This window comes from Coregonus lavaretus (genome assembly GCF_964263955.1).
Source record: "Coregonus lavaretus genome assembly, contig: HAP1_SCAFFOLD_664, whole genome shotgun sequence".
NCBI classification, from domain to species: domain Eukaryota; kingdom Metazoa; phylum Chordata; class Actinopteri; order Salmoniformes; family Salmonidae; genus Coregonus; species Coregonus lavaretus.
This window is the reverse complement of record NW_028163505.1, coordinates 111502-139000: the sequence shown is the minus strand read 5'-3', so window position 1 is coordinate 139000 and position 27499 is coordinate 111502. Positions and strand designations below refer to the sequence as shown.

General features: G+C 41.9%; 1 protein-coding gene across 1 annotated transcript in view; it reads left to right on the top strand.

The window, feature by feature from the left end:
- The window catches only part of LOC311118054 (NACHT, LRR and PYD domains-containing protein 6-like), a 114784-nt gene extending 91419 nt beyond the window's left edge, over positions 1-23365 (top strand). Inside the window, exons 4-13 of the mRNA XM_084192929.1 lie at positions 9575-9691; positions 10019-10103; positions 10234-10462; positions 10844-12599; positions 12899-13072; positions 13483-13656; positions 15581-15754; positions 16165-16338; positions 22050-22096; positions 22817-23365. Coding sequence (XP_084049055.1) covers positions 9575-9691; positions 10019-10103; positions 10234-10462; positions 10844-12599; positions 12899-13072; positions 13483-13656; positions 15581-15754; positions 16165-16338; positions 22050-22096; positions 22817-23340 — 3454 coding nt within the window. The 3' untranslated portion in view covers positions 23341-23365. The remainder of the gene's footprint in view (positions 1-9574; positions 9692-10018; positions 10104-10233; positions 10463-10843; positions 12600-12898; positions 13073-13482; positions 13657-15580; positions 15755-16164; positions 16339-22049; positions 22097-22816) is intronic.
- The last annotated feature ends 4134 nt before the right edge of the window (positions 23366-27499 follow it).

Here is a 27499-nt window from a genome sequence, read left to right as displayed (position 1 = left end):
AGGGACCGTGAGAGAATTTTACTGTCTTGATTGATATGGATGGATGGCTGCTGGACAGTTTTTCGCTCTTACACTCCATAGAGATTTCTTCATATGTCATAGTAATGTATTCACACTTCATAAACAGGTATTTCATAGAAAGGTATTTACACTCTAGAGGAGAATGTGTTTGGTTTAATGTTAAAGATACTCAATGATATAAATGGTTAATAGTCATAATCTTATTCTGTTTGTTTTCGAGACGTTTATTTCGTCTCGAAAGGGGGGAATATCGTATCTGAAGATTATGCCTTTGTTAAATGTTTTTCATGACGAAATGGAATGTTGGTTGTTCAGGCCAGAGGGGGGATGGTTTATGATGTTATTTGAAATGTGCCGCTTGGAGGGTGACGCCCGAGGGGAGACTGGTGATTGGCCAGAAGAGGGAGTAGCCCCTCCCTTTGCATTGTTTATAAATAGGGGTTAAACGATGAGACGGCAGAACGGCCATAGCAATCTGGGAGCCGTTCTCCGGACATCGCGAGTCTGTATCTATGCTGTAAATTCGTGATTTTAATAAAAGCCTCTAACACGATGCAGCATAGCGAACTCTTTGTTGACGGCAATAATGACCACCATTCATCATATACGACAACAGCACATCTACTGATTCAACTAGTCATCTAGTCATCAACCACTTCACTAGTACAATCAGGTTGTAGAGGTTTATCTGTCTAAAACCTTCATTGGTATTCTTCATTGTTTGTGATAATATTGAATGAACCGAGTGGCGCAGTGGTCTAAGGCATTCCATCGCAGTGCTAGCTGTGCCACTAGAGATCCTGGTTCGAATCCAGGCTCTGTTGTAGCCGGCTGCGACCGGGAGACCCATGGGGCGGCGCACAATTGGCCCAGGGGAGGGAATGGCCAGCAGGGATGTAGCTCAGTTGGTAGAGCATGGCTTTTGCCACACCAGGGTTGTGCGTTCGATTCCCACGGGGGGCCAGTATATATTTTTTTAAATAATAATGTATGCACTCACTAACTCTAAGTTGCTCTGGATAAGAGCGTCTGCTAAATGATTAAAATGTAAAGTGAAGGATTAATCTACCTATAACTGAAGGCAGCCAGTGTATAAAAACTGCATCAGACAGATACAACCTGAAACAAATGAGAGTTTGACTATAGACCATTAGTCCAGCCAATGTCCAATCCCAAGAGCATGGGGACTCTTAATTTGAAGGGACATTTTACACTATGGTTCTACTGATGCTGCCAAGGGAACAGAGATGAACCAGTCGAGTAGCTTGTGCAAAGCTACGCTAACAAGCATGTTGGGAGAATGAAACCACATGGGATAAACGTTCAGGACAGGTAGTGAGTGAAAATGTAAAGTGACCCGTTCAGCCACTGTCTGGATTATTCCATGGAACTTCTTATACGTTTTTTTTTCTTTGCAATGTTTTTATTTACAATGTTTTTTTGGAACAGATTCCAGTTGGAACGTTCCTCACTAAATATACCGCCCCCCCCCCCCCTAACAACAACAACAACCCCCCTCAAACAAACACAGAGACAGTCAGCCAATGAAATTACAGGATCAATCATACTAATTAGAAAGGCAGAAGCATGCATGATAAGAAATGGAGGCTCATTGTCACACCTGTGACATATGCTTTAAGATACAAACGTCAAATACATGTCGACAATCCTTCCTCCAAAAGGACCCTTCTATGGGATCACATGTCATGAAAATCCCCCAAAAAGCCATGTTCTTCTTTATTTTCCTAGCTTCGTGAGGAATCACCCAAAGAGCAAATTCACAATGGAAACCTTAGTCCTACCTGAACCTCTCGCTGAGTCTTTGAAAGGAAGTTCAAATCCAAGGACACAGAAAGAATCCAATGGAACATGGTGATGTCATAGAGAATGATAGAGGCCTCTAGTGGCCAAAACCCGTATTATCATGGGCAGAGCCTTTGAGGGCTTCCACCATTTTAATTAATGTAGACAACTGGGTGGGACTTCCATCTTTATTGGCTGGCCACGCCTCCAACCACACCCGTACCTGCAGCCTTACAGGCGTACTGCCTAATAGCCAACTATCATCACAATACATTGCGTTAACACAGGCTTGGCCGACTATCATCACAATACATTGTGTTAACACAGGCTTGGCCGATTATCATCACAATACATTGTGTTAACACAGGATTGGCCGACTATCATCACAATACATTGTGTTAACACAGGATTGGCCGACTATCATCACAATACATTGTGTTAACACAGGCTTGGCCGACTATCATCACAATACATTGTGTTAACACAGGCTTGGCCAACTATCATCACAATACATCGTGTTAACACAGGCTTGGCCGACTATCATCACAATACATTGTGTTAACACAGGCTTGGCCGACTATCCTCACAATACATTGTGTTAACACAGGATTGGCCGACTGTCATCACAATACATTGTGTTAACACAGGATTGGCCAACTATCATCACAATACATCGTGTTAACACAGGCTTGGCCAACTATCATCACAATACATCGTGTTAACACAGGATTGGCCAACTATCATCACAAGTACATATATCAACACATTCATTTTCTAGTTTTATCATGTAATCATTTTCAGGGGCAATTTCATTTTGGCTTTATGCTTTCAAGTTAACACGTTCCATTCACCATTACACTCGGTTCATTCTGCTTCAGTCACTGCCTATGGACACCACCCGGCTCCTCACTGCAAGCCTGCAGACATCAAGCATCTGTGCCACGTGTTGACGTGTGTTTATGTGTTTAAATGTTTATGTGTTTATATTTATACTGGACAGAGAAGGAACCCTGGGGGCTTTTATAGAATGCTAATGTCTTACACACACACACACACACACACACACACACACACACACACACACAGACACACACACACACACACACACACACACACACACACACACACACACACACACACACACACACACACACACACACACACACACACACACACACACACACACAGACACACACACACACAGACACAAACACACAACGCTGGAACCTTTGCCATGAGCTGTTAAAGCCATCGTCAGTTCGGGTCTTGATGTCACAGTAGTGATGATGTAATCACTAAGCGCCTCTGGTGTTGTGATGAGTCATCGGCACTGGACGGAGACTAATGCCTTTTACCCTCTTCTCTCTCCTCCCCCTCCTCCCCCTCCTCCTCTCCCTCCTCCTCCTCCTCCTCTTCCTAATGTTCTTCCTCCTCCTCCTCCTCCCCCTCTTCCTCCTCCTCCTCCTCCTCCTCTTCCTCCTCTTCCTAATATTCTTCCTCCTCCTCCTCCTCCTCCTCCTCCTCTTCCTCCTCTTCCTAATGTTCTTCCTCCTCCTCCTCCTCCCCCTCTTCCTCCTCCTCCTCTTCCTCTTCCTAATGTTCTTCCTCCTCTTCCTCCTCCCCCTCTTCCTCCTCCTCCTCCTCCTCCTCCTCCTCTTCCTCCTCTTCCTAATATTCTTCCTCCTCCTCCTCCTCCTCCTCCTCTTCCTAATGTTCTTCCTCCTCCTCCTTATCCCCCTCTTCCTCCTCCTCCTCTTCCTCCTCTTCCTAACGTTCTTCCTCCTCCTCTTCCTCCCCCTCTTCCTCCTCCTCCTCCTCCTCCTCTTCCACCTCCTCCTCCTCCTCCTCCTCCTCCCCCTCTTCTTCTTCCTCTTCCTCCTCCTCCTCCTCCTCCCCCTCTTCCTCCTCATCCTCCTCCTCCTCCTCTTCCTCCTCTTCCTAATATTCTTCCTCTTCCTCCTCCTCCCCCTCCCCCTCTTCTTCTTCCTCCTCCTCCTCCTCCTCCTCCTCCTCCTCCTCCTCCTCTTCCTCCTCCTCCTCCTCCTCCTCCTCCCCCTCCTCCTCCTCTTCCTAATATTCTTCCTCCTCCTCCTCCTCCTCCTCCTCCTCCTCCTCCCCCTCCTCTTCCTGTCTTCCCTGCTAGGGCAGTATGATGTTATGAAACGATTAGATCTAAATATATACGATGTTGACCATCTGACCTCTTTAGTTGAGCAGCCAGGTCACACCAGATCCACTGCAGTATTAAACGTTTGTCCAGGTCCCCAGGATGCCGGGAGATGCCTTCAATACTGTCCACTAGGGGCAAACGTGAACACCTATTTTCTATCTAGTAGGTTCGCAGCTTGCTACGGTGTTAAGCCGCGAGCTATGGCTTCGAGGATCGCGAGTTCAATCTCAGTGCTAGTTTAAACCTATCCTAAACCTTAACCCTTACCATAGAATTAATGCCTAATTAATGCCTAAAGCATTTTTATCTGAGACATTCCCTTTGCCTTCCTGAGCCTTCCTACCCAGGTGTCTCAATGAGCTCTCACAGTCTCACTGCAGAATTAGACATTTTTGCACTTTTCTCTAAACTTCAAATTTCGAAGTTGCTCCAAACGTCAAATTTAAAAGTTAAGGGTCAAGGTTAAGGGTTAAGGTTTGGGGTAGGGTAAAAATAAAAAATAAAAATAAAATGAGTGTCTGCAACTGGGATTGAACACGCAACCTTTTGATCCAGAGTCATGGGATTACATAACTTTAGCAAAACCCAAGTCTACTTGGTGGTAATAACGCTCACTGTTGCCCCTAGTGGTCGGTTTTTAAGGCATTTCCTGACTTCCTCATGACATGGACAGACGTCCAGTTTAGAAATCAATCTTGAGCAATCTGGCTGGTCTAAAACAGATATTAGACCCAGGTCAGTCTAGTTTCCCTTCAATCCCAAACTTAACGCGGCAATCAGCAATTGAAACAATAACAAAGCTACTCCACACCCGTTTCGGTAAAAAGCTGAGGGATGGAGCTGGATAAATGTATCCTCTCTCAATGTATAGACAGAGCTATGGATGCAAGGACTGACCATCCACGATATCAACATTATAACTCTAACCTATACAGACCAAGGACTGACCATCCACGATATCAACATTATAACTCTAACCTATACAGACCAAGGACTGACCATCCACGATATCAACATTATAACTCTAACCTATACAGACCAAGGACTGACCATCCACGATATCAACATTACGTGAACTACACTCTTAAAAGAAAAGCTTCCTGTAGGATCCTTTAGGATAATATAAGGTAAAAAATATACCTTAAGATTAATTTCCAAGCCTATACTCTGCCATCAGCTCGTTGTTGAACCGTTGTAGACTTCAGGGGTTCTTTGAAGAAGCCTTTTCAAAAGAGGGGTTCGGTTTGGAACCAGCAGCGCCCTCGTGAGTAAAGGGCGCTCCAGCGCAGAATTCAAATTGAGACCGTTGGTCAAAAGACAACTGGAAGCGGGAAGCGCGCGGATGGTTGGAGAGACGCGACCAATAAGAGATGACTTGCAACGGATTGACGTGAAAGGTGAGTGATACCGTAGCTATTCGCTTAGCTAAGATAATAATTCATCAAACTACTATCAAATAACTAAAAAACAATACATCATGTAATGTACTCTTGGTTTTTCATTAGCTAGCCAAGCTACATAGCCTGTAATGTTAGCTGGTAATTGTTGTATAAATGTTGGTACGTTTTAGCTAACGTTAGCTACAGTAGCTAGCTAGTTAAAGGTACTGTAACGTTAGCTAACTTTAGCTAGCTAGACTCAATATTGAGAAATTGTAGTCATTTAAACCCATGATATACTTTCTCACCATCTCCTTCCATCCTCCTCCCTTTAGTACCTGGCTTATCCTGCCCCTGTCCAGTTAAGTGGTGGAGAGTTTTGAAGCTGTGAGCTCGGATAGAGAAATGTATCAACCACCACGAACAGGTAACACACACACACACACACACACACACACACACAGATGACCCAATGTAGATTATGTTCGACTTGACAAAAAGAAGAATACATAAAGCAGATCAGATTAGTTAGATGCATTTGATATTGAATACTCATGTTGTTTATGTTGTGTTTGTGTCTAATTGATGTCTTTCAGGTTGGCGTATTGGGGCGTATTGTTCTGTCCTCTGTATTTCAGACCAAAGCAAGACAATGTTTAAAGCTCGCTATGGATCTACTAACAGGTTAGCCTCTATAAAGTATTTGGATGTATTTGAAGTGTGATTATAGTGTGTTCTGTGTTACTCCTTTGTCTATCCAATACTAACTGAATGGTGAATGAATGTATTTACAGTGAATCAATCAATCAATACAGTTTGATTATAGTGTGTTCTGCGTAATTCCTTCATCTTTTCCAGCACTAACTGAATGGTGAATGAATGTATTTACAGTGAATCAATCAATCAATACAGTTTGATTATAGTGTGTTCTGTGTAATTCCTTCATCTTTTCCAATACTAACTGAATGGTGAATGAAGGTATTTGCAGTCAATCAATCAATCAATCAATACAGTGTTTGAACAAAATTCAACTCCAGTTGAAGAACTGGGCCAAGCTATACATCTCATTGTGGGGTAGGCCACATGTTATGAAGATGGTTAAAGCTCCTAAACGGAATTACGTCATCAGCATGTTTCCACTGTCCATACCTGCCTACACCTTTAACACCATAGACAAAATGATTCATTTGGACTATTAAAAGGGCCAGGATGAACCAAGCTAGATTACAGGTAAAGACTTAGAAGGGAGGATTAAAGCTCCCTAACATGTAATTATAGCAAGAAGCCTTTATAACTGCCCAGATAGGCTCTCTTTATTGAGAACTCTAATAGGCCAATTTGGGTTGACATGGAAGAAGAACTTAATGCCCCATTTGGAGTATCATATTATCTGAGTCAACACTTAAATGTGGGACTGCAGAATCCCATAATGTCCCATAATAAGAAATATGGCGTCAGATAAATAAGAGACAGACATCTTCACCTTTCCTGACAAGCTCTGCTTCTTTATGGAACAACCATAAATACAAATGAGGAGGAAAGGTGGTTGTCTGGAAAGAGTGGGATAGGTTTTGTTTTAGCCTCAACACTAATACATTTCACTTTTGCGCTATGTGTCAACTTGAATTTGAGTGTGGCTGTGGAAGACTGGTCCCTTGATGATGTCTGCAAGTGGCTGAGTACCAATGATCTCCATGATTCCATCCCATCATTCCAAGGTTCACAATCTTTCTGAAGAATGCCAACTCTCTTCAATTGTCCACTTTGCAACGAGCATACTTTCTCTGTGTCCAGACGACTCACACATATTGGCCTCTATCACCAGCATGAACCACATTTCTAATTACCTGTGGACTTAATGGGTGTGGGAAAACAAATAGATATTTCAGCGCCTATCGGTCACACATCTACCAAAACCACAGAGCTTTTAAGCGCCAACTTAGATGAGAATTGCCCTCGTGATGAATTTGAGACGGGGACTGATCCCATTGAAGATGACATGAGCGATGTAGAGAGTCTGCCAGAGGCTGAATATGTTCAAGCCACAGAGATCAACACTGAGCAGCTAATTGAAGGTCTCAAAAATAATATCTATTTTTTGATTTTGGAAATCAGGAAAGAACACTGCATCCCAGTTACGGTACATAATAGCATTGTTGAGGACTTCAGAACCATTTTTGATGCATTTATGACACACTACAGTGATCCCCTCAGGTTTAATCTTACAAATAAGCAAATACATGTGGATGAAGATGGGACTTGCTTAACAACTCTGCAGTATTTGAGGAATGCATTAGATGCATAAGCTCTGAGTGGATGCTGGAGCATTACTGTGTGAAAGAATTGGGCATGGTCCGGCCAATTGAAGTACCACTGAGCAACAAAGAAGGTTATAAAACAAGGTCATTTCAATACAGCTACATGGTCCCCAGGCTATATTAATATAAAGAGACATGAGACAAAACAATCATAATGAATAAGATTACATGGACAGGGGGACCTGATCCTAGGTCAGCACTCCTCCTCTGAGACACTTCCCAGGAGTCACCAGGACCAAGAAACCGAACACTTACTGTTGTAAAGTCTAGTTACAGCAGGTGTTTACTGCCATCTAGTGGAAGATACCAATAAAACACTTTATTATCAGGGTGGGGAGATGGCTGAGATGAAACTGAAAGTAAAGTTCTTCTTTTGTACAGGATCCATTTTGAGACGACAGCAGAAAACACTATATGGAGAGAACAAAAAAATAAAGTGAGTATTTCTAAGTATTTCTGAATAATAAACTAAGCCTATAACGTCAGTTTATTGTTGTTGTAGCCTTGTGTTATTATGTAATTAATAATGGCCGTGTTTAGTTAATTCAATTGGAAGTTAAAGTGTCACCATGGTCACAGTTCTATCTCAATTGCTGATCAGATGTTAGAATGCATTAGATTAAAGGTAACAGTCAGCCAGATTAGGCTACAGGTAAAAAAAATACCTGGCTGTTGTTGACAAGCATGGACCTATTTACTTAATATCCATGTTATTAATATTTAATACAGATTGAAATTACGACCCCATCCTCAGTAGCCTATTCCAGCAGGCTACTGGGCAACAGAAGCACTTCCTACCTCAACATCGTCTTGCTATTCATGTTAAATAAATGAATCTGTCAATTTGAACTAAGCAAGCTGCTAAATCATTCAGCTTACATCTTGCCTACATCTTGCCCAGGCTACTGGAGGCTGTCTGAAATAAGATGTAGGCCTATCAGGGGCTATGTTTTGGCCTAGTTTTCAGGCCTTGTTGGTGGGTTTTGAGTAGTCATTGGTATAGAAAAAGTCATTGCATTAAATCACCTGACTGTTTGGATGTATCTATTAGTAAACTGTTTTATTTCTGAGAGATCATGAATAAAAGAGAACAATTGACATTCAATAATTAGTTGTCACTGTATTCACCACAACCAATATGCTGCATCTCTGTTTAGGGGTCAGTGGTCTAAAATGAGTCTCTCTGGGGAGAGAGAGGAGGGGGGCTCTGCCTCTAAAATGAGTCTCTCTGGGGAGAGAGAGGAGGGGGGCCCTGCCTCTAAAATGAGTCTCTCTGGGGAACATGACACCAAAGACAAGAGGTGAGCTGACAATATTGTTAAATAATTTATATTCCAAAACGCTATATAGGAGAAAAGAAAATCACAATTTTGTTTTTTCATCAGAAATGATTACTAATGGGTACCTTCAATATAACTATTGTAGATTTGAGATGTGATTTAAAACCATTGTTTAGCTGGAGTGTAATGTTCGTATCCTGTATATTTGACTGTGATACGTGGTCGTCTCACCTAGCTACCTTAAGATGAATGCATTTACAGATGCCATATCTTAATTTGACCCAGTTTCTCACAGCAGGAAAATAATCCTGCAGCAATAGCAAATGTGTATTTTTAGGTGGATTATAATTAAGGGATATTTTCTGTAGGGGTTCATACATTTTTCATCAGGGAAAATCAAGTCTGACATTTTAAAGTGGAAATTACACACTTTAGACACCTTTATAAAGCCTTGTAGTGGTTTAATAATTTCTTTAAACAATAAAAGCTAATTGACCAACATTTCTGAAAATGGATATATAGCATTTTGGAATGAAACTCTTGTTTCCCCATCTGAGCTCAGAGTGGATGAGAGATGTAATGTTTGTCTCTGTTGTGTTGAAGCCCAATCAAGCAGGAGAGACCAGCCTCCCCTGTACCCAGCTGTGTGTCCATGAAGAGTGACTGGTCTATGGATCGTCCTATATGGTTTAGAGAGGGATACTTTTCTAGTGAACAAAGGTAAGAATAACTCATGGGTCATTGTCAGTGAGTTAAACAACACTGTCTCTAGTCATTTCTCCTCTCCCATTTTACCATTTATTTTTGTTGTTTTCATAATCCATAGGCTAATCCTTTTTTCCATTTTCATAGTCCTGAAACATTATCAAACAAACACAACATTCCCTGTGTGTGTGTGTGTGTGTGTGTGTGTGTGTGTGTGTGTGTGTGTGTGTGTGTGTGTGTGTGTGTGTGTGTGTGTGTGTGTGTGTGTGTGTGTGTGTGTGTGTGTGTGTGTGTGTGTGCACTCCCTGGATGTGGAAATGTAATGTCATGTTTTGTCCACAGAAACCAACAGGAGAGATCAGAGTCAAATATTCCCAGTGGTCAGTCTTCCCAGAGTCATCAAAAAGACCTGGCCTCCATATTCAGTGTATGTGGTCTTGTTATGTACATTTGTTTTTCGTTTACCTCAAGTAAAGTTGACCTGTCAATCATTCATTCATGTGTTAATGAGAAAGCATTTAGTCTCTTGCTTAACTTATTGACTTGATTTATTTCAGTTGCTTGAAGAGAATATTATGACATTTGTGAAGAACGAGCTGAAGATGTTCAAGAGGATTCTTAGTCCAGAACTCCCAGAAGGCTTTGAGAGTCAGAAGCAGGATAAGGAAGTGGTGGATGCTGAAGATGAGAAGCAGGAGAGCAGTGCCAGAGAGGGGGCTCTGAAGATCACACTGCACGTCCTGAGGAAAATGAACCAGAAGGAGCTTGCTGACACACTGGAGAAAAGTAAGAGCTGTCTGCCTCATGTTGAATGCTGTTTTTTTTGTTTGTTTTTTTAAACATTTTTTACAGTTTTATAACAAACATTTAAAAGCTGTAGCTAAAGTACAGCTAAAGTAGCTGTGTAACTCAATGATATTGTAGCAGCCTTAACACAACACCTAGTGACCTCATCAAGTAGCAGCAGGGATGTGTTGTGGTGATTAATTTAGACAGAGAAGAGGAGAGACAGAGTAGAGAGAGAGACAACATTAATAATACTTATATTAATAATAAGTATAATAAACAATATCATACTTTTATTTAAAATGTTATAACAGTCCTACAATACTGTAGGCATTAAAACAGATGTAATATTAATATCCTCTGTGTTATTTCTTCATTCAGATGAGCTTGCTGTGATTTGCCAACGTGAACTCAAATCTAATCTAAAAAAGAAGTTTCAATGTGTATTTGAGGGGATCGCTAAACAAGGAAACCCAACACTTCTCAATAAGATCTACACAGAGCTCTACATCACAGAGGGTGGAACAGGAGAGGTCAATAATGAACATGAGCTGAGACTGATTGAGACAACAACCAGGAAACAAGCAAGACCAGAGACTGCAGTCAAATGTAACGACATCTTCAAACCCTTAACTGGACAAGACAAACTTATCAGAACTGTGCTGACAAAGGGAGTTGCTGGCATTGGAAAAACAGTCTCTGTGCAGAAGTTCATTCTGGACTGGGCTGAAGGAAAAGCAAATCAGGATGTCCAATTTGTATTTTCATTCCCTTTTCGGGAGCTGAATTTGATGAACGGGGATAAACACACTTTGATTAAACTTCTCAATCACTTCTCAATGGAAACCAAAGAATCAAGAATCTCCAACTACGACAAGTACAAAGTTCTGTTCATCTTTGATGGTCTGGATGAGTGCCGACTGCCCCTGGACTTCCAGAAGAACAAGATCTGCTGTGACGTCACAAAGTCAACCTCAGTGGATGTTCTGCTGACAAATCTCATCAAGGGAAATCTGCTTCCCTCTGCTCTCCTCTGGATAACTACCCGACCTGCAGCAGCCAATAAGATCCCTTCAGGGTGTGTTGACCAGGTGACAGAGGTACGAGGGTTCAATGACCCACAGAAGGAGGAGTACTTCAGGAAGAGATTCAGTGATGAGGACCTGGCCAGAAGAATCATCTCACACATAAAGACATCAAGGAGCCTCCACATCATGTGCCACATTCCAGTCTTCTGTTGGATTTCTGCAACAGTCCTTGAGCACATGCTGAAACATAAGAGAGAAGAGATGCCCAAGACTCTGACTGAGATGTACTCACACCTTGTGGAGTTTCATACCAAACAGAAGAATGAAAAGTATCTTGGGAAAGAAGAGACAGGTCCACACTGGAATAAAGAGAGCATTCTGTCACTGGGAAAACTGGCTTTTCAACAGCTTGTGAATGGCAATCTGATTTTCTATGAAGAAGACCTGAAAGAGGCTGGCATTGATGTCAATGAAGCCTCTGTGTACTCAGGATTGTGCACACAGCTCTTTAAAGAGGAATGTGTGCTGTACCAGGACAAGGTGTACTGCTTCGTGCATCTGAGCATTCAGGAGTTTCTGGCTGCTGTATATGTGTTCCTTTCATTCATCAACAACAATGAGAATCTAATGGCCGAACCGCAAGTTACTGAAGTTACTGTCTACATGAGTGCTGTGGATAAAGCCTTACAAAGTGAGACGGGAAACCTGGACCTGTTCCTCCGCTTCCTTCTGGGCCTCTCACTGGAGTCCAATCAGAAGCACTTACGAGGTCTACTGACAACAACAAGAAGCAGCTCACAGAGCCATGAAGAAACAGTCAAGTACATCAAGAAGAAGATCAGGAAGAATCCCTCTCCAGAGATGTGCATCAATCTGTTCCACTGTCTGAATGAACTGAATGACCATTCTCTAGTGGAGGAGATCCAAAGCTACCTGAGATCAGGAAGTCTCTCAGAAGTCAAACTGTCACCTGCACAGTGGTCAGCTCTGGTCTTTGTGTTAATGACTTCAGAAAAGGAGCTGGATGTGTTTGACCTGAAGAAATACTCCAGATCAGAGAAAGGTCTTCTGAGGTTGCTGCCAGTGGTCAAAGCCTCCAGAGCTGCTCTGTGAGTACATAACATGACATTTAAGTACTAATCATCAGGAAGAAATATTAAGTTTAGAGAGAAATATGTATTATATATGTATTATAATATGTATATAATATATAATATTAAATTGAAAAACTTACTGAATCAGTCATTGGTGTTCACATTTGTATAACAATATGACCATGCAATTCAAGGAGACGGAAGATGAATCTATATGTTGTTTTAGAGAATAAACCAAATGCATCTGCCATTGTCCTTCTACACTACTGGTGTTAAATTAACAGTTTGTGAAATCATTATGATCTCTTTGTCAGGCTGTCAGGCTGTGGAGTCACAGAGGAAGGTTGTGCTTCTCTGGTCTCAGCTCTGAAGTCAAACCCCTCACACCTGAGAGAGCTGGATCTGAGTAACAATGACCTGAAGGATTCAGGAGTGAAGCTGCTCTCTGCTGGACTGGGGAATCCCGACTGTAAACTGGAGACTCTGAGGTCAGTATTCCTGTAGTTGGTCAACAAGTTATAACTGTTCACCAGATCCACATGTGTTTACCAGGCACACATAGTCCACACCATATGTGTTTGGACAGTGAAGCTTACAGTTTTACATTTGGCGCTATGCTCCAGCATTTTGGATTTGAGATAAAATGTTTCATATTAGGCAACAGTACAGAATGTCACCTTTTATTTGATGTTAATAGTGAGAGGTTAGCATGTTTTGTTGTAGCCTCTGTAACTCTCTCACTCATTATTATTCATGATTCATTCATGATATTTCTCAATCTTGGCATCATCAGGATTACTTAGTAGTGTTTAGAAACATGTTATCTACTCACTTAGACAGAAAATGACTCAACACCAAAGAATAGTAGTGTGATTTTAATATGATTTTACTTTTGCAGGCTGTCAGGCTGTCTAGTCACAGAGGAAGGCTGTGCTTCTCTGGTCTCAGCTCTGAAGTCAAAGCCCTCACACCTGAGAGAGCTGGATCTGAGTAACAATGTCCTGAAGGATTCAGGAGTGAAGCTGCTCTCTGCTGGACTGGGGAATCCCCACTGTAAACTGGAGACTCTGAGGTCAGTATTCCTGTACCATTCAATGAACACACACACTGGACACTCACACACACACACACACACACACACACTGGACACATACACACACACACACACACTGGACATACACACACACTGGACACACACACACACACACACTGGACACACACACACACACACAAAGATTAATTTAGTAGTGTTTAGAAATATGTTATCTACTGTTAATACTGATACATTCATTCATTTATATACAGTACCAGTCAAAAGTTTGGACACACCTACTCATTCAAGTTTTTATTTTATTTATTTTTTATGTTTTACATTGTAAAATAATAGTGAAGACATCAAAACTATGAAATAACACATATGGAATCATGTAGGAACCAAAAAAGTGTTAAACAAATGAAAATACATTTTATATTTGAAATTCTTCAAATAGCCACCCTTTGTCTTGATGACAGCTTTGCACACTCTTGGCATTCTCTCAACCAGCTTCACCTGGAATGCTTTTACAACAGTCTTGAAGGAGTTCCCACATATGCTGAGCACTTATTGGCTGCTTTTCCTTCACTCTGCCGTCCGACTCATCCCAAACCATATCAATTGGGTTGAGGTCAGGGGATTGTGGAGGCCAGGTCATCTGATGCAGCACTCCATCACTCTCCTTCTTGGTCAAATAGCCCTTACACAGCCTGGAAGTGTGTTGGGTCATTGTCCTGTTGAAAAACAAATGATAGTCCCACTTAGCCCAAACCAGATGGGATGGCGTATTGCTGCAGAATGCTGTGGTAGCCATGCTGGTTAAGTGTGCCTTGAATTCTAAATAAATCACAGACAGTGTCACCAGCAAACACCCCCACACCATAACACCTCCTCCTCCATGCTTTACGGTGGGAACTACACATGCGGAAATCAACCGTTCACCCACACCGCTTCTCACAAAGACACAGCGGTTGGAACCAAAAATCTCAAATTTTGACTCCAGACCAAAGGACAAATGTCCACTGGTGTAATGTCCATTGCTTGTGTTTCTTGGCCCAAGCAGGTCTCTTCTTATTATTGGTGTCCTTTAGTAGTGATTTATTTGCAGCAATTCGACCATGAAGGCCTGATTCACACAGTCCCCTCTGAACAGCTGATGTTGAGATGTGTCTGTGACTTGAACTCTGTGAAGCATTTATTTGGGCTGCAATTTCTGAGGCTGGTAACTCTAATGAACTTATCCTCCGCAGCAGAGGTAATTCTGGGTCTTCCATTCCTGTGACGGTCCTCATGAGAGCCAGTTTCATAATATCACTTAATGTTTTTTTGCGACTGCTCTTGAAGAAACGTTCAAAGTTCTTGAAATGTTCCGTATTGACTCACCGTCATGTCTTAAAGTAATGATGGACTGTCATTTCTCATAGCTTATTTGAGCTGTTCTTGCCATAATATGGACTTGGTCTTTTACCAAATAGGGCTATCTTCTGTATACCTTGTCACAACACAACTGATTGGCTCAAATGCATTAAGAAGGAAAGAAATTCCACAAATTAACTTTTAAGAAGGCACACCTGTTAATTGAAATGCATTCCAGGTGACTACCTCATGAAGCTGGTTGAGAGAATGCCAAGAGTGTGCAAAGCTGTTATCAAGGCAAAGGGTGGCTATTTGAAGAATCTCAAATCTCAAATATATTTTGATTTGTTTAACACTTTTTTGGTTACTAAATGATTCCATATGTGTTATTTCATAGTTTTGATGTCTTCACTGTTATTCTACAATGTAAAAAATAGTTTTAAACAACAAAACAAAAACTTGAATGAGTAGGTGTGTTCAAACTTTTGACTGGTATATATACATATATGAATAGATATTGTAGGTTTTCAGGAAAAAAAATATACTGCCACAATTTTCACAACCAAAGAATAGCAGTGTGATTTTAATATGATTTGACTCTTTGCAGGCTGTCAGACTGTCTAGTCACAGAGGAAGGCTGTGCTTCTCTGGTCTCAGCTCTGAAGTCAAACCCCTCACACCTGAGAGAGCTGGATCTGAGTAACAATGACCTGAAGGATTCAGGAGTGAAGCTGCTCTCTGCTGGACTGGGGAATCCCGACTGTAAACTGGAGACTCTGAGGTCAGTATTCCTGTAGTTGGTCAACAAGTTATAACTGTTCACCAGATCCACATGTGTTTACCAGGCACACATAGTCCACACCATATGTGTTTGGACAGTGAAGCTTACAGTTTTACATTTGGCGCTATGCTCCAGCATTTTGGATTTGAGATAAAATGTTTCATATTAGGCAACAGTACAGAATGTCACCTTTTATTTGATGTTAATAGTGAGAGGTTAGCATGTTTTGTTGTAGCCTCTGTAACTCTCTCACTCATTATTATTCATGATTCATTCATGATATTTCTCAATCTTGGCATCATCAGGATTACTTAGTAGTGTTTAGAAACATGTTATCTACTCACTTAGACAGAAAATGACTCAACACCAAAGAATAGTAGTGTGATTTTAATATGATTTTACTTTTGCAGGCTGTCAGGCTGTCTAGTCACAGAGGAAGGCTGTGCTTCTCTGGTCTCAGCTCTGAAGTCAAAGCCCTCACACCTGAGAGAGCTGGATCTGAGTAACAATGTCCTGAAGGATTCAGGAGTGAAGCTGCTCTCTGCTGGACTGGGGAATCCCCACTGTAAACTGGAGACTCTGAGGTCAGTATTCCTGTACCATTCAATGAACACACACACTGGACACACACACACAGGACACACACACTGGACACTCACACACACACACACACACACACACACTGGACACATACACACACACACACACACTGGACATACACACACACACTGGACACACACACACACACACACTGGACACACACACACACACACACACAAAGATTAATTTAGTAGTGTTTAGAAATATGTTATCTACTGTTAATACTGATACATTCATTCATTTATATACAGTACCAGTCAAAAGTTTGGACACACCTACTCATTCAAGTTTTTTTTTTATTTTTTTTTTTATGTTTTACATTGTAAAATAATAGTGAAGACATCAAAACTATGAAATAACACATATGGAATCATGTAGGAACCAAAAAAGTGTTAAACAAATGAAAATATATTTTATATTTGAAATTCTTCAAATAGCCACCCTTTGTCTTGATGACAGCTTTGCACACTCTTGGCATTCTCTCAACCAGCTTCACCTGGAATGCTTTTACAACAGTCTTGAAGGAGTTCCCACATATGCTGAGCACTTATTGGCTGCTTTTCCTTCACTCTGCCGTCCGACTCATCCCAAACCATATCAATTGGGTTGAGGTCAGGGGATTGTGGAGGCCAGGTCATCTGATGCAGCACTCAATCCCTCTCCTTACACAGTCTGGAAGTGTGTTGGGTCATTTTCCTGTTGAAAAACAAATGATAGTCCCACTTAGCCCAAACCAGATGGGATGGCGTATTGCTGCAGAATGCTGTGGTAGCCATGCTGGTTAAGTGTGCCTTGAATTCTAAATAAATCACAGACAGTGTCACCAGCAAACACCCCCACACCATAACACCTCCTCCTCCATGCTTTACGGTGGGAACTACACATGCGGAGATCAACCGTTCACCCACACCGCTTCTCACAAAGACACAGCGGTTGGAACCAAAAATCTCAAATTTTGACTCCAGACCAAAGGACAAATGTCCACCGGTGTAATGTCCATTGCTTGTGTTTCTTGGCCCAAGCAGGTCTCTTCTTATTATTGGTGTCCTTTAGTAGTGATTTATTTGCAGCAATTCGACCATGAAGGCCTGATTCACACAGTCCCCTCTGAACAGCTGATGTTGAGATGTGTCTGTGACTTGAACTCTGTGAAGCATTTATTTGGGCTGCAATTTCTGAGGCTGGTAACTCTAATGAACTTATCCTCTGCAGCAGAGGTAATTCTGGGTCTTCCATTCCTGTGACGGTCCTCATGAGAGCCAGTTTCATAATATCACTTAATGTTTTTTTGCGACTGCTCTTGAAGAAACGTTCAAAGTTCTTGAAATGTTCCGTATTGACTCACCGTCATGTCTTAAAGTAATGATGGACTGTCATTTCTCATAGCTTATTTGAGCTGTTCTTGCCATAATATGGACTTGGTCTTTTACCAAATAGGGCTATCTTCTGTATACCTTGTCACAACACAACTGATTGGCTCAAATGCATTAAGAAGGAAAGAAATTCCACAAATTAACTTTTAAGAAGGCACACCTGTTAATTGAAATGCATTCCAGGTGACTACCTCATGAAGCTGGTTGAGAGAATGCCAAGAGTGTGCAAAGCTGTTATCAAGGCAAAGGGTGGCTATTTGAAGAATCTCAAATCTCAAATATATTTTGATTTGTTTAACACTTTTTTGGTTACTAAATGATTCCATATGTGTTATTTCATAGTTTTGATGTCTTCACTGTTATTCTACAATGTAAAAAATAGTTTTAAACAACAAAACAAAAACTTGAATGAGTAGGTGTGTTCAAACTTTTGACTGGTATATATACATATATGAATAGATATTGTAGGTTTTCAGGAAAAAAAATATACTGCCACAATTTTCACAACCAAAGAATAGCAGTGTGATTTTAATATGATTTGACTCTTTGCAGGCTGTCAGGCTGTCTAGTCACAGAGGAAGGCTGTGCTTCTCTGGTCTCAGCTCTGAAGTCAAACCCCTCACACCTGAGAGAGCTGGATCTGAGTAACAATGACCTGAAGGATTCAGGAGTGAAGCTGCTCTCTGCTGGACTGGGGAATCCCCACTGTAAACTGGAGACTCTGAGGTCAGTATTCCTGTAGTTGGTCAACAAGTGATAACTGTTCACCAGATCCACATGTGTTTACCAGGAACACATAGTCCACACCATATGTGTTTGGACAGTGAAGTTTGCAGTTTTACATTTGGTGCTATGCTCCAGCATTTTGGATTTGAGGTAGAATGTTTCATATTAGGTGACAGTACAGAATGTCACCTTATATTTGAGGGTATTTTCATACATATCTGTGTTACTGTTTAGAAATGAAATCACTTTATGTGTCTAGTTCTCCCATTTGAAAAAGTCTTAATAATTTGGACATGTTCACTTATATTGTATTAAAGTAGTCATAAATTTAGTATTTGGTCCCATATTCCTTACCCACAGTGATTACATCAAGCTTGTGATTCTACAAACGTGTTGAATGCATTTGCAGTTTGTTTTAGTTGTGTTTTGGATTATGTTTTTCCCAATAGAAACTGAATGGTGAATAATGTCCTGTCATTTTGGAGTCACTTCACTTGTATTGTCAGTAAGAATAGAAGATGTTTTCTGAACACTTCTACATTCATGTGGATGCTACAATGATTATGAATAATCATGAATGAATCGTGAATGATGATGAATGAGAAAGTTACAGAGGAACAAGGATCATACCCCCTCTGTTATTGGTAATGGTGAGAGGTTAGCATGTTTTGTTGTAGCCTCTGTAACTTTCTCACTCATTATAATTAATGATTCATTCATGATTTTTCTTAATCATGTCATCATCAGGATTAATTTAGTAGTGTTTAGAAACATGTTATCTACTCACTTAGACAGAAAATTACTCCAGTCATCATCCACCATTCAGTTACTATTGGACAAAAAAAAAAAAAAAAAAAAATGGACAAAACATAACCCAAAACACAACCAAAACAAACTGCAAATGCAACCAACCAGTTTGGGACAAAATACTCAACTTTTGACAACTTTAATACACTATAAGTCAAATGGTCAGAATACTTATGACTTTTTCAAATAGGGGGAATAGATACATAAAGTGCTTTCATTTCTAAACGGTGAAAAAAATATACTGCCACTATTTTCACCACCAAAGAATAGCAGTGTGGTTTTAATTTGATTTGACTCTTTGCAGGCTGTCAGGCTGTCTAGTCACAGAGGAAGGCTGTGCTTCTCTGGTCTCAGCTCTGAAGTCAAACCCCTCACACCTGAGAGAGCTGGACCTGAGCTACAATCACCCAGGAGACTCAGGAGTCAGACTGCTCTCTGCTGGACTGGAGGATCCACACTGCAGACTGGAGAAACTCAAGTATGTAGAGGGTTTATGTCAATGTTCATATCAGACATGTTGGAGTTATCAGGCTAGTTAAGACAAACATTCTGACCACCACTTGGACTAAGTTATATAAAGACTGTGTGTGTGTGTGTGTGTGTGTGTGTCCAGTGTGTATGTGTGTGTGTGTGTGTGTGTTCAGTGTGTGTGTGTCCAGTGTGTGTGTGTGTCCAGTGTGTGTGTGTGTCCAGCATGTGTGTGTGTCCAGTGTGTGTGTGTTTGTCCAGTGTGTGTGTGTTAGTGTGTGTGAGTCCAGTGTGTGTCCAGTGTATTTGTGTGTGTGTCCAGTGTGTGTGTGTGTATGTGTGTGTCCGGTGCGTGTGTGTGTGTGTGTCCAGTGTGTGTGTGTGTGTGTGTGTGTCCAGTGCGTGTGTGTGTGTGTTAGTGTTAGTGTGAGTGTGTGTGTGTGAGTGTGTGTGTGTCCAGTGCGTGAGTGTGTGTGTGTGTTTGTGGGTCCAGTGTGTGTGTGTGTGTGTGTGTGTGTGTCCAGTGTGTGTCCACACAGGACAAACACACAAACTGGACACACACACACACACACACACACAATGGACACACAAACACACTGGATACACACTGGATACACACACACTCACACACTGGACACACACACACACACACAGAGTGGACACACACACACACAAACACACTGGACACACAGTGGACAGACACACACACACACACTGGACACACACAGAGTGGACACACACACACACACAATGGACACACACACACAGGACACACTCATACACACACTGGACAAACACACACACTGGGCACACACACACACGCACACACACACACTGGACACACACGCACACTGGACAAACACACACACACCTACACACACACACAGGACACACACACACTGGACACACACACAAACACACTGGACACACACTGGACTCACACACACACACACACACACACTGGACACACACATACACACTGGACTCACACACACACACACACACACACACACACTGGACACACACACACAAACTGGACACGCACGCACACAATGGACACATACAAACAAAGGACACACACACACACACACACTGGACACACACACACTTGACACACATACAGACACACACACACACACTGGTCCCAGACACACAAAAAGGAAACACACACACAAATACACACACACACACGCACTGGACACACACACAGACTGGGCACACACACACTGGGCACACACACACACACTGGAAACACACGCACACTGGACAAACACCTACACACACACACAGGACACACACACACTGGACACACACACAAACACACTGGACACACACTGGACTCACACACACACACTGGACACACACACACACACACACTGGACACACACACACTTGACACACATACACACACAAACTGGACACACACAAACACACACACAAACACACACACACACACTGGTCCCAGACACACAAAAAGGAAACACACACACACATACACACACACACACACACAGACACACACACACACACATACACACACAGACACACACACACACACACACTGGACACAGACACACACAAACACACACTGGACCCACACACACACACTGGACACACACACACACACTCACACACAATGGATACACAGACACACTCACAAACACTAGACACACGCACTGGACACACACACAGACTGGACACACACACACACTGGGCACACACACACGCACTGGACACACACGCACACTGGACAAACACCTACACACACACACACACACACTGGACACATACACAAACACACTGGACACACACTGGACTCACACACACACACTGGACACACACACACACACACACTGGACACACACACACTTGACACACATACACACACAAACTGGACACACACACACACACACACACACACACACACACACTGGTCCCAGAGACACAAAAAGGAAACACACACACACATACACACACACACACACAGACACACACACACACACACACACACTGGACACATACACACACACACACACTGGAAACACACACACACACACAAACATTGGACACACACACACACACACACACTGTACACACACACACTGGACACACACACACAGTGGACACACACACACACACACACACACTTGGACAAATGTATATACTGTGTGTGTGTGTGTGTGTGTGTGTGTGTGTGTGTGTGTGTGTGTGTGTGTGTGTGTGTGTGTGTGTGTGTGTGTGTGTGTGTGTGTGTGTGTGTGTGTCAGAGTTCAGGTGTATCCCTCAATGACTGTCTGTTCTTCTGCTTACCGCTACAGTGTGGAACATGGTGGAGAGAACACAATGAAACCTGGACTTAGAAAATGTGAGTGTTGACTGCTGTGAAGAATATGACTAAGAATAAGTCTTAATTCAAGTGAAGTCAAAGTCAAAGACCACCATCATTACTTACTTGGTCATATTAAATATCAGCTGTAGTTCTACAGAAGCACAAATCAGGGACACCAAAGTTTACAAAGAGTTGCTTTGACAATGTGTGTGTGTGTGTGGCGTGTTTGTGTTACTTTAGAAATGTGTGTGTGTGTGTTCATGCATGCATGCATGAAGGTGTGTGTGTGTGTGTGTGTGTGTGTGTGTTCAGGGTGTATGTGTATTCAGGATGTGTGTGTGTGTGTGTATGTAATTAATGTCTGTGTGTGTGTGTGTTGCGTGTTCGTGTTACGTTAGAAATGTGTGTGTGTGTGTCCAGTGTGTGTGTGTTCAGGATGTGTGTGTGTGTGTGTGTGTGTGTGTGTGTGTGTGTGTGTGTGTGTGTGTGTGTATGTGTGTGTGTGTGTGTGTGTGTGTGTGTGTGTGTGTGTGTGTGTGTGTGTGTGTGTGTGTGTGTGTGTGTAATTAATGGGAATAAGTGTGTTTTATTTTACCATACAGTATAACATATGATCATTCAACAAGTCTCAAGTTACCTTAACTTCTCCTTTTGATACCTAGAAACATCTACATTAAATGAATTAGTGAAAAGTGAGTTAACATTCTAATGTGAATGATGATGATTTCTAATATTGTGTCTGGTTTCATCCATCAGATGTCTGTGATCTCACACTGGACCTTAACACAGTAAACAGATTTCTCTCTCTGTCTAAGGAGAACAGAAAGGTGACATGTAGGAGAGAGGAGCAGCCGTATCCTGATCACCCAGAGAGATTTGAGGGCTGTAGTCAGGTGCTGTGTAGAGAGGGTCTGACTGGGCGCTGTTACTGGGAGGTAGAGTGGAGTGGGGAAGGGGCTGATATAGGAGTGACATATAAAGGAATCAGCAGGAGAGGATGGGGTAATGACTGTTGGATTGGATACAATGACAAGTCCTGGAGTCTGCTCTGCTCTGACAACAGTTACTCTGCCAGGCACAATAATAAGTCCACTACCATAGACGTCCCCTCCTCCAGCTCCCACAGAGTAGGAGTGTATCTGGACTGGCCAGCCGGCACTCTGTCCTTCTACAGAGTCTCCTCTGACACACTGACCCACCTGAACACATTCCACTCCACATTCACTGAGCCCCTCTATCCAGGGTTTAGGGTTTATGTTAACTCCTCAGTGTCCCTGTAAATAATAACCATGGTAACACTGACACACACACACTAAACACATACACACACACACACTCACACACACACACACACTGGACACACACACACTGTACACACACACACACACTGAACACACACAGTGGACACACACAAACACACATACACACACACTGGACACAAACAAACACACACACACTGGACAAAAACACAAACACTGGACACACTCACACTGTACACACACACACACACTGAACACACACACTGGACACACACACACATGGACACACACACACACTCTGGACACACACACACACACTGGACACACACACACACACTGGACACACACACACACTGGACACACACACACACACACACACACACACACACACACACACACACACACACACACACACACTCCAGACACACACACACACACACACACACACACACACACACACACACACACACACACACACACACACACACACAAACACATACACACACTAGACACACACACACACACACTGGACACACACACACACTGGACACACACACACACTGGACACAAAAACACACACACACACACACACACTGGACAAACACACACACACACACACACACACACACACACACAAACACACTGGACACACACACACTGGACACACTCACACTGGACACACACACACACACACACACTGGACACACACACACACTGTACACACACACACACACACACTGAACACACACACTGGACACACACACACACTGGACACACACACACACTGTACAAATACACACACACACACTGGACACACACACACTGGACACACACACACTGGACACACACGCACACACGCACCGGACACACACACACACATACACTGGACACAAACACACACACTAGACACACACACACACTGGACAAACATACACACTGGACACACTCACACTGTACACAAACACACACTGGACACACACACATTGGACACACACACTGGACACACACACACACGGGACACACTCACACACTGGACACACACACACACTGGACACACACACACACACACACACACACACTGGACAAACACACACACACACACACACTGGACAAACACACACACTGGACACACACACACTGGACACACTCACATACACCGAACACACACACACACACACACACATACATTGGACACATACACACAAACACACACACACACACACACAAACACACACACACACACACACACACACACACACACACACACACACACTGGACAAACACACACACTGGACACACACACTGGACACACACACACACTGGACACATACACTGGACACACACACACACCGGACACACACACACACTAGACACACACACACACACACACACACACACACACACTGAACACACACACTGGACACACACACACACACACACACACACTGGACACACACAAACACACACACACACACACACACACACACACACTGGACAAACACACACACTGGACACACATTTTGATGAAAGGAAATCCCATATAGCCTACTGGACAGGACTTTGCTATGGCATCTTCTGTTTGGGTGTCTCAGGTCAGGTCTGAGCTTATGATCAGAATGTGTCTCTCTGTCTATTTCCAGCCCTGCCATTTCTACCTGTCCTGATCTAGTGTTTCACCCCTGACCTCCTCACACCGTCTCACTGTCCATGTCTGCTTTTAGCTCCCACCTCTACTTCACTGTGTTATAATGGACCTTATGCTTGTTATGTCACCTCTGTAACCAGTTATCAAACATACTGACCTTTCTGACCCTATCCCATGGCCCTACTTTCTACAACTGAACATTTAAATTCCTCTATTAGTTTTATTTAGTGTCCATTTACTTATTTATGTATTTGTTGTATATTGGGGTTGTGCTGCAGAGCATCATGGGTGTTTGTATGTGTTGAGATGATCACGTTCCAGATAAATGGTTGAACTGATTCCTGTCTCCTGTCTCATCATTATTGAATTGTTATACAGACGTGGTTATGAAACCCACGAGACATAACAAAAGATTGGTGATGAGTAAGTCTGAATCTACAGGAGCTATTCTGTCTGGAAGAAGTGGGTTTTTACAACTGTTTAAAACTGTTATTTTCTGTGGTATAGAATAGGCTAATGTTAGCACAGTGTATTGATAGCAGAGGCAAGTGCATAGTCTAGCTAGCTAAGAAAGAGAGTTAACCAGTGGTGTAAAGTACTTAAGTAAAAATACTTTAAAGTACTACTTAAGTAGTTTTTTTGGGTATCTGTACTTGACTTTACTATTTATATTTTTGACAACTTTTACTTTTACTTCACTACATTCCTAAAGAAAATAATATACTTTTTACTCCATACATTTTCCCTGACACCCAAATGTACTCGTTACATTTTGAATGCTTAGCAGGACAGAAAATGGTCCAATTCACACACTTATCAAGAGAACATCCCTACTGCCTCTGATCTGGCAGACTCACTAAACACAAATGCTTTGTTTGTAAATTGTCTGAATGTTGGAGTTTGCCTCTGGCTGAACGTACATTTTAAAAACAAGAAAATCGTCTGGTTTGCTTTATGTAAGGAATTTGAAATGATTTGTACTTAAGTATATTTTAGCAATTACATTTACTTTTGATACTTAAGTATATTTAAAACCAAACACTTTTAGACTTTTACTGAAGTAGTATTTTACTGGGTGACTTTCACTTTTGGTTGAGTCATTTTCTATTAAGGTATCTTTACTTTTACTCAAGTATGACAATTGGGTACTTTTTCCACCACTGGAGTTAACATCGTCATGGACGGCAGAAAAGGACTGGAGACGGACATCGGAGTGGGAAAACAAAATGATTAAAAGGGAGGAACATACAGTGATTAAAGGAAAGGACATTTATTCAACTGTGAAGACAAACCTTTTAATTAAAACTGCTAAATTAGCGAATTTAGGTGGAAACTTCAGTGAGTGAAGTGAATGAAGATCACGTGACTGAGGAAAATATTGCTTTGGTTGAGGACAATATTGAAGTGAGTGACAATCAGGAGCTTATTGAGATACGAAAAATTATTGGAAATGTCGGAAAAATTGGACAGTTTGATAAAAATATTGAGCAGTGGAGCTCATATACAGAACGATTTGAATATTTTGTTCTTGTAAATGACATGGATGAGGACAACATTGTGCCTACATGTTTTAGTGTAATGGGGCCAAAGACATTTAATTTACTAGGCAGCCTGCTACAGCCAGACAGAACAGGTAATAAGACGTATGGGGATATTGTGGAGATACTTAAAGGACATTTTTCACCAGAACCACTAGTTAATGCTGAAAGGTTCAGGTTCCACAGGAGACATCAGGAAGAGGGAGAATCAGTAACAATGTTTGCTGCTGCATTAAAGAAATATCAGAACATTGAGTTAAATGCTGTTGTAAATTACATCATTAGAGACAGACTAGTATGTGGGCTACGGAGTGAAGCTACACAAAAGAGACTGTTGACTGAAAGTCATCTGATCTTGGCAAAGGACATTGAAATCAGTGTGTCCATGGAACTAGCTGCTAAAGAGGCTCACCAGTTGAGTTCATCAGGAACTTAGTGGGTTCATCTAACAATCCTAATCACCAGCTGATACATTGTAATCACCTTCCACCTAGAAAACATAATTTAATGAAAATCATAACCTCTCTGTGTGATCTATGTAATCAAGGTGCCTTGGACTCCTTTAATCATATGTACTGGGAGTGACCAGGGGACATTGTTTGGGAAAGTGATACCCTCTGTCTTATCTGCTGTAGTGGATATCATCATACTTTGTTCCCCAAAACTGTTATCACTTAATGATAATTCACCACTGTCATTACAGAAAAGACGTTTAATGTTGTCAAGTTTGACAGCAGCTAAAAATATGTTGTCAACAACCACGCCTCATTGGATCAGCACTTTTATAGATACAGTTGAAGTCGGAAGTTTACATACACCTTAGCCAAATACATTTAAACTCAGTTTATCACATTTCCTGACATTTAATCCTAGTAGAAATTCCCCGTCTTAGGTCAGTTAGGATCACCACTTTATTTTAAGAATGTGAAATGTCAGAATAATAGTAGAGAGCATGATTTATTTCAGCTTTTAGTTATTTCATCACATTCCCAGTGGG